The 12,351-nt window shown below is 40.9% G+C and overlaps 1 protein-coding gene across 12 annotated transcripts in view; it reads left to right on the forward strand.

Moving 5' to 3' along the window:
• Positions 1 to 12,351, forward strand: part of PCM1 (pericentriolar material 1) — a 112,154-nt gene that overhangs the window by 69,635 nt on the left and 30,168 nt on the right. For all 12 annotated transcript variants that reach the window (XM_049866615.1, XM_049866619.1, XM_049866623.1 and 9 more), the window contains 5 exons: positions 62 to 220; positions 785 to 921; positions 7,206 to 7,340; positions 9,177 to 9,374; positions 10,968 to 11,030. In XM_049866615.1, the coding sequence (XP_049722572.1) occupies positions 62 to 220; positions 785 to 921; positions 7,206 to 7,340; positions 9,177 to 9,374; positions 10,968 to 11,030 (692 nt within the window). The remainder of the gene's footprint in view (positions 1 to 61; positions 221 to 784; positions 922 to 7,205; positions 7,341 to 9,176; positions 9,375 to 10,967; positions 11,031 to 12,351) is intronic.

A 12,351-nucleotide genomic window follows, 5' to 3' on the forward strand; every position in this document is an offset into this window, starting at 1 on the left:
GAGGAATGCATTAAAAAGTTTGCTTTGACATTTTCTAGAAATATTTCTGTTCCAAATGCAGGCAACACTGTGATTCACTTAGATCAGGCGTTAGCCAGAATGAGGGAGTATGAACGGATGAAGACTGAGGCTGAAAGCACCCCGAGTAGAAGATGCACCTGCAGGATGATTGAGGACGAAGACGATGCTGCCGCCGCTGCTGCAGGGGGTGACGTAGAAGGTGCGTTTCCGGACCGATGAGAAGTAGAAACCGTAGTTCTGTTAGTTACGGTTTATTTTATTTTTGTTATCATTGGGAATATACGCAGCAGTGCGTGCAGCAATTCAGCGATTTCTCCGTGTACAGATCAGTGACACTGGTGACACTTCACGGTGTGCATCGTTCTCACCCTCCTTTTCCGACTTGTTCCTCCCCCATTAACGTGAACTCACTGATGCTTATGGTGGTTTTATCACAGCTTCTTCTCATGTTAAAAAAAGGTTAAACCTGTTGCCTGCAAGTTAATTCCGACTCACAGCAACCCTGGAGGACGGAGCAGAACTGCCCCCGGGGTTTCCAAGGAGCAGCAGTGGATTCGAACTGCCAGCCTTTCAGTTGGCAGCCGAGCTCTTAACCACTGGGCCACCAGGGCTCTTTTTCCTTATTAGGGTGCTAAAACTAGATGGGTGTTTATTATTTTAACATAAAATCATCAGAATCTAGTGTTGATTAAAGTTTTGCACAGATGCGTACGTATGTCGTGGGCTTTATTTTGCTAACATACCATTTTCTTTCTAAAAATAGAAACTCCCATTATTGAAAATCAAAGTTTACAACAACCTGTAAGTGACGTTTCCAACGTCCCTTGTCCTAGAATTAATACTCAACAACTGGACCGGCAAATTAAAGCAATTATGAAAGAAGTCATTCCTTTTTTAAAGGTAAGCAGTAATTTAAATAAGCAGTTATTCTTGTGTTTTGTTTTTTAATTCGTACAGAGGAGTCCCCCAAAGATAGCCCCCACCAACACTTTTGGAATCCTTCTGTACTTTCTTACACATGTATGTGTGCAGTCTTCTTTTTGCATGTATTGCACCATAACGTCTTTCCATGTCATCATTTTTCTGCTGCATATTTTTAGTGGTTCTTTGTATGCATTCATTATTCACTTGAAAATGTTTATAGAATGCCTGCTCTGTGCCAGGTTTTGTAGACATAGCAGTGAGTAAGTCAGCATCCCCGCTCCCGTGGAGCTTACATCCTAGGATGAGAATACAGACCGAAAACACAAGTAAGTGTAAAAACTTAGAGGTAAATGTGTATCAGTTAGTGGTACATGCCACGCAGAGAATTAAAATGTGGTGATAGGATGGTGTCTTCTAGGTTAGATGTCAGGGAAGACTTCTGAAAAGAGGACATTTAGGCAGAGATGTGGATGACAAGGAGGAACCAGCTTAAACCAGAATCATTCCCGACAAAGTGAAAGGCCTTAAGGCAGGAAGGGAAACCCTGGTGGCGTAGTGGTTAAGTGCTACAACTGCTAACCAAAGGGTCAGCAGTTCAAATCTGCCAGGTGCTCCTTGGAAACTCTATGGGGCAGTTCTTCTCTGTCCTATAGGGTCGCTATGAGTCGGAATCGACTCGAGGGCACTGGGTTTAAGGCAGGAAGCAGATGGCAGGCTGAAGGAGCTGGAGGAGAACCTGTGTAGTTGGAGGGTATTTGTGTGAAGACGAAGTTGGAGAGAGAGGCAGGGGGCTCCTTACGTAGAACTTTGCAGGCTATCATTAGAAGTTCGTCCTAGAGGAGCTTAAGCAGGAGAGAGACGAAGTCTGGTGCCTTTGTGGGGAATTGATTATAGGGCATCAGGAATACAGTGAGATCAGATGAGAAATGTTAGTGGCCTTAGACAAGGTCGTAGTAATGAAGATGGGGAGAAGTAGACAATTGGGACATGTCTTGGAGGAAATCAGCAGGTCCTACTGATGGTTGGGATGTTGAAAGATAAGAGAAAGAGAAAAACTGGCTGGAAGGAAACGTGATTTGCTGAGACAGAGAAGGGTTGGAAAATGGAGGCCAAGCGTTCTATTTTGAACATTAAATTTGAGCTGCCTGTTAGAGAATTATGTGAGAAGTCGAATAGACATTTGATATTCAGCTAACCCCCGGCTCAGCCTGAGAGGGAGAGGGTAGTTTACAGCATGTAGACATTACCTAAAGCTATGGCACTAGTTGGGAGAAGAGAAGCAGGCCTGGAGCTGGGGGCTGGGCTAAAAACTACTTCCAAGTAAATCCAGCATTTAGAAGAGTCAGAGCTGACTGAGGAGGAGGGCCAGTAGCCCGCAGTGTTGAGTGCTCCTCAGAGGTTGGGTATTCAGAAATGGAATGTTCTCTTAGGTATGTTACCAGTCCTTGGTAAACATTTGTGTTCGTTCTGGCTGGTTTCTTTTTTTTTTTTTTCACTATTATAAATAATTTTTAAATCTATTTTTCAATAATTTAGCTAAAATTTAGAACTGTTCATTCTTACTTCCTTAGAAAAATTCTTAGACATAGAATTTCTAGCTAAAACAGTGTGAACATTTTGAAGACTTTTAAGACAGTAAGTTAAGCTGTCCCTCAGAAAGGTTGCCCAATTTATATCCCTGCCAGCAGTGAGAGCATGAGATTGGTAAGCAGTGCTAGTAATTTTGTTAAATAACGTTAGCAAGGCAGAGAAGAAAGTGTGCAAGAAGTGGACTGTGAAGACAGAACTTTTTTTTGGAGATGGTATTCTTACGTTCTGTTTTAAAATAGAAATTTTATAAATTAAAAGTCATTGTTTTATTGTCGTCTAGATATGGAAAACTATAAACTGTGTTGTCCTAGGGTTCATTTCTTACAGGCTTCTTGTATTTTCTTTATAAGACATTGACAACAGAAAGTTGCCTCCGTGTACTTATATTTTTTCTTTCAGTGGACATAATTACTTTTTATGGGATATTTTTAGAGAAGAGATATCTTTGAGATGCAGTTCGTGGCAGTTGTAGAAACTGCTTCTCTGAGGAAAACAACAGAGTATCTGACTAGCCAAAGGGAAAGAAAATAATCTGACTGTGTCCAAATAATTCCATGTAAAAACTGTTCCTGGACAGTTGTGACAGTTCCTGAATGGTCTCACTGTCCCTTGTTTACTCCTGTTCTAATCTTGCTGCTCTGCTTCGAGAGTTGCCCTTCCCTCGAGCACTGCCATGGCCTGTGTCCTAGTCTTTGGTTGGGTATTACCTTCTCGGTGAGCAGGCTTACCCCTGTGTTAAGGAACCTTCCTAACCTGCTTTTCTTTCTTGCATTAGTGTTTATTGTCTTCTCATCTGTTAAATGTTTGCTTATTTTTTTTTTTTGTCTGCGATGTTAATCTGTTTTGGTCACTGCCGAACCCCCAGGGTCAAGAATAGCACCGGGCATACAGTAGGCAATAAATAATGAGCGAATGCATAAATGACTGGGTCCTTCAATCCTCAGCTCTTTTCAATCTAATCGAGCTCTTTAACCAAACCAGACCCATTGCCGTCAAATCATCCAACTCATGGCGACCTTATAGGGCAGAGTAGAACTGCCCCATAGGGTTTCCAAGGAGCGCCTGGTGGATTTGAACTGCCAGCCTTTTGGTTAACAGCCGTAGCTCTTAACCACTACACCACCGGTGTTTGCCCAGGCTCTTTAGGTGCTACAAAGTATAGTTGAAAGCACCTGGTCAGTAGGATACAGTCAGATTCAGCATCACTCATAAGACTTTTTACAGCTTGGTCCCAGCCTCATAACTGTTTCTTCCCACACACCCACTCGACACTGTTCCAGAAAAAGCACATTACCTGTGTTATTCCCTTTGTCTAGGATGCCCTCTGCCCTTCCTCTGTCAGGTAATCTTAACCCTTCTGGACCCACCCCCAGTGTTACTGCCTGTCAGCCAGCGTTGATCCTTCTCGCCACTGTTCCCTGAGATACTTGCTACATGCCTTTATTGTAGCACTTAAGATAAAGTATTTATTTGTATTTATCTCCACTAGAGTATTATTTCTTCTTTTCTTTGTACTTTGATTTCAAAGTCTAGGCAAAGGGAATTGAGGAAATAAGACATAATAAATACATCAGTTTTGCTAATTGTTCTGTGGATTTACCTTCTGTTACTTGTAAATGTACATAATGTACGGCTGAAAGAATATCTGTGTAGTCTGATAGGTAGATAGACATTTAGTGAAGAGTTTGAAACTATTACCTGAAGAGAAGTTACTTAAATCAATTTATAAATTAAACTTAATTAAGTTCTAGTTTGCATGGATAGCAAAGTATTGCCTTTTTTCTTTTTTTTCTTCTGTCATAAATATGCTATAAATACTTTTTAAAATATCTCTTTTGGTAAAATTAAGTGTATTTGTAATATTAATTTGATATGTACAGCTATTCTAAGGGTTAAAAAGTTAAATGGTTTAGCTTTGTGCTTAGGGGTGAGAAGCCATCTTCAGTTAGGACATTTACTCCCGTCATCATTTGTGTCTGGTTTGATGACGCCGTTCAGAAGGTGGTGCATACTCTCTGCTCCGAATCCATTAGATCTTAAAATGTTCACTTCTTAGGCAAAATAGAAATCACCTTATGAGCTTACGAAGCACTTAAATCATGAATTTTTAAAGCTTAGAATAGTTTTTAAAAGTAATAATCTTAAAAGTCCTAAGGTATTAGGAAATACTGATGACATTTTAGCTGGCTAAAGACCGATGACAAACCCTCAGTTAATAGTTGTCCGTGTTGCTGTGTTAGGAGCTACTAGGACTGCTAGTGTCACCTAAACCCAGGGCTGCTCCTGTCATGGTCCTGAACATGTCAGTTGTTCCTCCTTGCTGCAGGCGTGTAGCGCTGGCTTAAGTGATACCTGAGTTACTGTATTAAATTTAGCATTTCAAAAAAGTTTCTGTGGCTGACAAAATGAGTAGAACCAATTATTTGAGTTTAACTCTTTGTTGTATCTCAAATCTCGACTTTTTTTGTAGGATTACAGAACTTCCTTGTCAGTGTCGGCATCCCACCCAGTCCTCTAGGCTTGGCTTCTTGACTCTCTGTCCTCTGCCACCAGTGAGTCAGAAATGGATTCTTCCCCTAAGAGCAGTCAATTTTACCTCCTCTCGAGAAGCATAACCTTAATACATAGTACCTTTACCCTAGAATTCCTGTCCTAATAGGCCTACAGTGAGTGTTCACTGAGCAAGGTCACATGCAAACGCCCTAGCTCTGGAGAAGCTTCACCACCGGGTCTGGTGCACTTGCCACCTTCATTGTTACAAATCTCCGTCTAGGGACACTCACTCTAATACTCCACGTTCCTCGCAGATGCCGTTGCTTGTTCACACAGGGCCCCTCTGTACATGTTGTCTCCTCTGTCTAAATATAAAATACCTCTACTCTTTCCTGTGTGGCTGAGCTGTCACTTCTTCAGAGATATTTGTTATTGCCTCTAATCTGCTGCTATAGCTCCTTGTACCACTTCATATGTGCTGCTTTCATGATACTTCCTCAGCAAGTGATGAGTATCTTCTGTGAGCCTACTCTTGTGCCCGGTGATGGGTAGGAAGCAGGCCCTGCAGTGAGAAAGTGCCGTCTTCTAGACAGCGCATAGCTCCTGTTGGTTACCGGAGTATCTCCTGTGAGCCTGCTGCTATGCCCGGTGATGGGCAGGAAGCAGGCCCTGCAGTGAGAAAGTGCCGTCTACTAGACAGCGCATAGCTCCTGTTGATTACTGGAGTATCTCCTGTGAGCCTGCTGCTGTGCCCGGTGATGGGCAGGAAGCAGGCCCTGCGGTGAGAAAGTGCCGTCTTCTAGACAGCGCATAGCTCCTGTTGGTTACTGGAGTATCTCCTGTGAGCCTGCTGCTGTGCCCGGTGATGGGTAGGAAGCAGGCCCTGCAGTGAGAAAGTGCTGTCTACTAGACAGTGCATAGCTCCTGTTGGTTACTGGAGTATCTCCTGTGAGCCTGCTGCTATGCCCGGTGATGGGTAGGAAGCAGGCCCTGCGGTGAGAAAGTGCCGTCTTCCAGACAGCGCGTAGCTCCTATTGGTTACTGGAGTATCTCCTGTGAGCCTGCTGCTATGCCCGGTGATGGGTGGGAAGCAGGCCCTGCGGTGAGAAAGTGCCGTCTACTAGACAGCGCATAGCTCCTGTTGGTTACTGGAGTATCTCCTGTGAGCCTGCTGATGTGCCCGGTGATGGGTGGGAAGCAGGCCCTGCAGTGAGAAAGTGCCGTCTACTAGACAGCGCATAGCTCCTGTTGGTTACTGGAGTATCTGTCTCCTCTGCCAGTATTTGAGCCCTTGAAGACCAGGACTGTTGTGTGTTTTTTTTTCTTAATTGCCGTCCTTGTCACATACATTTTTAGAGGAGTTGTTAAAAATGAGCTTAATTCTAAGAAGGGGCCTTAGACATCATGTAATTTGGCCACCTTATTTTACATACTTGGGTCTTTTAAAAACAAAAAGGCCCGAGGAAAGTTTATAGGAATGAGCTACGTGGCAGAAGAAGGATTAGAACCTGAGGTTACTTGATGTACATGTTTCACAGACTCGCCTCATAAAGTTAACCCTGATTTGGATTATTGTGTAGCTTGCATGTGCTTCTAAATGAAGATGGATTAAGGAGAAGAAGAGACTTCCTGAAGTGGCTCGTTGATAAAGTTAGGACAGTGGTTCTCAGCTGGGGGCAGTTTTGACCATGGGGACACTTGGAAATGTCTGGAGATGTTTTTAATCGTCACCCCTTGTGGTGGTGTCACTGGCATCTAGTTCAGGAATTCTGCGAAACGTCTGCAGCTGACAGAGGGTCAGGAGTGCCGAGTAGGAGAAGCCCTGAGTTAGAAGATAATAGAAAGGGAATTGGGAGAAGGTGAGTATGCTTGTAAGAGTAGTTGGGGTTAACTGAACTGGGAGCAGGGAAAGATGGCAAAGCCAAAACTGTTGTCCATAAGGTAGAAAAAGGAAGTAATGAGAAGTACTGGCCACCCTCGGTTACGGTGGATCACAGTTACCAGACCCCTCAGCACACGTAGTAGGATGGGTATCTGGCTGGTCTTATGAAGATTTACAAGTGTATATCTGAAAACCAAGAAGTATCTGTGTAAGAAAAAGAAAGTTCATACTATGTGGATAAGTATCTTTAAAGCTGCCGGTGAGTTGATGTACTGACAGCTGTGGCTTTTCCCAGGGCCACATGGATGAAGTGTGTTCCTCTCAGCTCCTCACTGCAGTGAGGCGCATGGTTTTGACCCTGACCCAGCAAAATGATGAGAGCAAAGAGTTTGTCAAGTTCTTTCATAAACAACTTGGAAGTATTTTACAGGTAAGAGTTCGTTCTTGTGCATTGGCAAGTTTTAACTTACCAATTTATATCATCTAGTTTTTTGTTTTCTTTTTAAGCCATTTTCTGGCATTACGTAATTAATTTTTCTAGGTAGATAACAGCCATTGTAGCATCAGTTTGAAATGATGTTTTACTAATTATTCAGTTATTCCTTTATTGATGAAAAAGAAAATGGCATTAGGGCTCGTGTCTTCATTTAACTTAACCATCTCTAAGGCCTACTATGACTTTAATAAGATTTGATTGTTGGGATTTTTCTCTTACCGAATAAGAACATTTCACGTTTGAAGTGCTTGCAAAGTATTCTCTGATATTTTCTAAAAGAATTTTTTTAACTAATCTGGGGATATTTAAAAGCCAGAAACCAGCTGTTGATTATAGAGACTGTTCAGACTCTAAGAATAACCTTAAATTATGTTGAAACACTGGCTGTCAACCTGGGACAGTTTGGCCCCTGGAGACATTGGGCGATGCCTGGTGATGCTTGGGTGTTAAACAGGGTAAGAGACAGAGAGCAACACTGACATCTGTGGGTCTGCAGGCCAGGGATGCTACCAAGTATCCTACAGTGCAAAAACAGTCCCCACAGCAAAGAATTAGCTGGCCCCAAATGTCACTAGTGTGGAGATTGAGAAACCCTGAGCTAAGGATACCCTACTTACTTCATATGGGAGACATCTGCACAGTTAAATTCACCCGATGTGTCCGCATTGAGGTCCTTCAGTGATGTGTGTTATTACTCCAAACTAGAAAATACTTTCTTTTCATCTTTATTACAGAATTTACCTATAGAGCTTTGCCTTGCTTTGTTAGGCTTGTATAGAGCTTTGCTTGGCTTTGTATGCTTGTGTTTAAGTTGCTTTTGTGTACAGTGTTATGACTTTGTCTGATAACTTTTAAAACCCTGGGCTTGATGCAGATTTCCATCAGTATAATTTTCCATTTTGTTGGTATTAAGACTAAAGTATAAATTGTAGCTTCCAAGTTGTCCCAGCTCTGTTCAGTCTGATAGTGCTAACACATAATTTATAAGGAGTATAATACGTCTCTGGTGGTATGCATTTTTAAAAAGAATTTAGGATAATTTTTAGATAAATATATTTGTCTAAATCTAACTTCACTAGCTTATACCTGCAGGGAGAAGAGTCAGGTTGCAACAGAAATTGTTCATAACATAAATACTTTTTGTTTATTAAGATCCACGCAGCCCTTCCTCAGTTTGGCCTACTGTTATCATAAGTGTAGACCGATTCCAAAGCATTAATTTGGAAAAAAGATTTTTTTCCCTAAGTCTGAGAAAATCTGACCACTTTGTTTTTTTCTTTAGCTTCTGAAAAATAATTTTTTTTAACTAGAATGACTTGTCATATATAAACGGGAAAACTTAAAAAGTACACCAGCGGTACCATTTAAATGTGGAGGACTTTGGATCTTCCTGTCTTTGGCACTTAAGAGCCTATTACTGTACTGGTATCTGTTGCCTGATGTTGTTGGAAGGCCCCTTTCTGTGCCTAGGATCTGTATGAAGTAGGGACTAAACTTAGAGATGACCATTTGTTCTTTTCCTCTCCCTTTGTTGGTTAAAGTAAGACTAGCTATATGCCTACTTGGTAATATTCTTTAATGATATTAATTTATCTTTACTTAGTGACAGTAGCCTTTAGTTTTCAGCTTTTCAGTACTTGAAAGTAATAAAATTGTTTTTCTCTTGGTGAGTATTACAATTTAAACTTTTTGAATCATCAGTTCTGCTTTACCCACAGTTGAAGCTTACTGTGATCTTAAGATAAAATTATTTGGTTTATCTTTGAATAGGATTCACTGGCAAAATTTGCTGGCAGAAAACTGAAGGACTGTGGAGAGGATCTGCTTGTTGAGATATCTGAAGTGTTGTTTAATGAACTGGCTTTCTTTAAGCTCATGCAAGATTTGGATAATAACAGTATAACTGTTAAACAGAGATGCCAAAGGAAAATAGAAGCAGCTGCAGTGATACAGTCTTATGCCAAAGAGGTAAATGACATTCATTTTGGTTTTAGGACTATTTATAATTAGCATATAAATATTTTCTTGATCATTATTAATAATTAAAATCATACTTGACCTTAGGAAAAGTAGTTCTGTTTCGGGAATACCTGTGAAGAGATTCTAAGTCAGCACGTGTGTCAGGTTCATACTGAATCTCCTCAGGAATCTCAGGAGGAAATCTCAGCGGTGGCTAAAGATCGGGACTGTAGGCAGGAATCGATGCTGAATTTACCTGGTCAGGTACCCAGTTCACACTTACTATTGTCACTGTACGTAGGTCTCCAGAGAGGAGAGAAGGACTGGTCCTTAGCCAGCTGTCTGCCATGGCTGTAAACCCAATGGAAACACATTGCCCTCAAATCAATTCTGACTCACAGCGACCTGTAGGACAAGGTAGAACTGCCCCATAGGGTTTCCAAAGCTGTAATCTTTACGGAAGCAGACTGGCCCATCTTTCTCCCTCAGAACGACTGACAGGTTTGAATCGCCGACCTTATGGCTGATAGTCTAGCATTTTAACCGCTGCATCACCAGGGCTCCTTGTCATGGCTGTAGCCAACCCCCAGAGATCCCAGAGGAGCACATGTCACCCAGAGGTTCTTCCCCAGCCAGGTACACACACTTGTTTACCAGCTGAGGGCTTGTTTTTAAATCCCGTAGTGTCACATACCCTGTCCCTCTCAGCCTGCACACCATAAAGCTGCACACTCTTTTCTGATCATGAGAGGAAAAGGGTGCCAAGTCCCCAAACAGTAGGAGGTGGCCCGTTTTCCTTAAAATCTAAAGAAGATAGTCGCCTTCTGTGGCACATGTTACTTAAGGTGGGAAAGAGCAGTTGCCAGAACACAGAGAAGGCCAGGGTGGCAGGAGGATATTAAATGAGGCGATGAGAGTGTAGGTAAGACCAGATAATGGGGCCTTGGAAACTGGGGTAAGGACCTTTTATTTTATTCTAAGTATGATGGAAACGAACGGGAAAGGCTCAAATAGGGGAGTGGCATCATCTGATTTACAACTCAGAATGTTCCTCTGGATACCATATTGAACTGGGATTGTAAGACAGGAGAGCTGGAACCAGGGAGACCAGTTGTGAGGTTGTTGCAATGGCCCAGGTAAGAAATGATATGTATACGTGGAGTTGGGTATACACCAATGAGTATACATTTTGATGGTTGAACCAGTAAGGAATTCTGATGGTTTTAGATGCGGACGATGAGAATACGCAGAGAGTCAAGGCTGATGCCAGTTTTCTGGTTTGTAGTGCTGTTTGCTGGGATTGGGAAGACTGAGGGAGGATTGGGTTTGGAGGGAAGGGAATCAGGATTTCTGTTTTGGACTTCGTAAGTTTGAGACGCTTCTTATGTATCCAAGGAGAAATCAGGTAGGCAGCGTTGCTCTTTGTTTTGTCAGTTTAAAAGATTTAGATAAAATAGTTGCATGTACATTTCTGAGAAAGCTTTCCTCTCTTTGGATGATGGTCAGAAAACGCAGCGTTTGTTGAAGTTTACCAGACACCTAGCCTGTATCGCACGGACGGAATCTTTACCTCTAAATTCTGTTTAACTGGTTTGCTTATAGGCCAAAAGGATTCTTGAAGGAGATCATGGCTCACCTGCTGGAGAGATTGATGATGAAGACAAAGTATGTGCTAATTAATTTGTGCCTAATAATAATGCTTTTGAAATAAAAAATAATTTTAACAAATTTTACCTTAATGTTTGAGAGCAAAATTATCATCAGATGTCCTTTCTTCTCACAGATCTTTATTTTTCTCCTTTTAAAAATAACTAAATCACCAACATAGACAACATTGGGGCCGTAAAACACATCTTAACAGATTTAAAAGAATAGAAAAATCAGGAACAGGAAAATCGCTAGAAAATCCCTAAATATTTGGGGATTGAACAATATACTTCTAAATAGCATATAGGTCAACAAAGAAGTCTCAAAAGATATTTTAAAGTATTTTGAACTGTGAAATGAAAATACAATTTATCAGAATTTGTGAGATGCAGTGAAAAACTCTGCTTAAAAGGAAATTTATAGCATTGACTGCATACTTTAGAAAAGATTATTAAAAATATAAACTTACACTTTAAGAAACCTGAAAAAGAGGAGCAAATTAAATCCAAAGTAAGCAGAAGAGAAGAAATAATAAAAATTGGAGCCAAAATCAGTAAAATTGAAAACAAGACAACAGAGCAAATCAACAAAACAAAAAACTGATTCTTTGATAAGATCAATAAAATTGATAAACCTTTATCCAGCTAACAAAAAAAGGAGATGCAGATCATTAATATCAGAGATGAAAGGGGCTATCGTGGACATTAAAAGGATGATATTGGAATATTGTGAACAACCCTATGGCAACAAATTTGGTAACTTAGATGAATTGGAGGAATTCCTTGAAAGACACAATCTACCAAAACTCACACGTGGGAAAATAAGACATTCTGAATAGGCCTGTATCAATTTAAAGAAATGGCAGCAACAATTAATAACCTTCCCAAATAGAAAGCATCAGGCCCAGGTTGTATCACTGGTGAATTCTACCAAGTATTTTAAGAGGAAATAATACCTGTTCTCTACAAGCTCTTGCAGAAAATAGAAGCAGAGAGAATACTTTCTAACTCATATACGAGGCCAGCGTTACTCTAATACCCAATAGTGGTCAGAGACGTTACTAGGAAGGAAAATAACAGATCAGTATTTCTCATGAACATAGATAACAAAAATTCTCAATAAAATATTAGCAGATCAAATCTAACAATGTATAAAGAAAGTTACATACCAAAACCAAATGGGATTTATTCTGTGTGTTTGCAGCCAGGTTCAACATTCAGATATCAGTTAATGTAACTCATCACGTCTAGCTAAAGAAGAAAAATTACATGACCCCATCAGTAGACACAGAAAAACCACTTAACAAAACTTCATTCATGATAAAAACTCAGCACGTTAG

Source organism: Elephas maximus, chromosome 22 (genome assembly GCF_024166365.1).
Source record: "Elephas maximus indicus isolate mEleMax1 chromosome 22, mEleMax1 primary haplotype, whole genome shotgun sequence".
In the NCBI taxonomy this organism is placed as follows: domain Eukaryota; kingdom Metazoa; phylum Chordata; class Mammalia; order Proboscidea; family Elephantidae; genus Elephas; species Elephas maximus.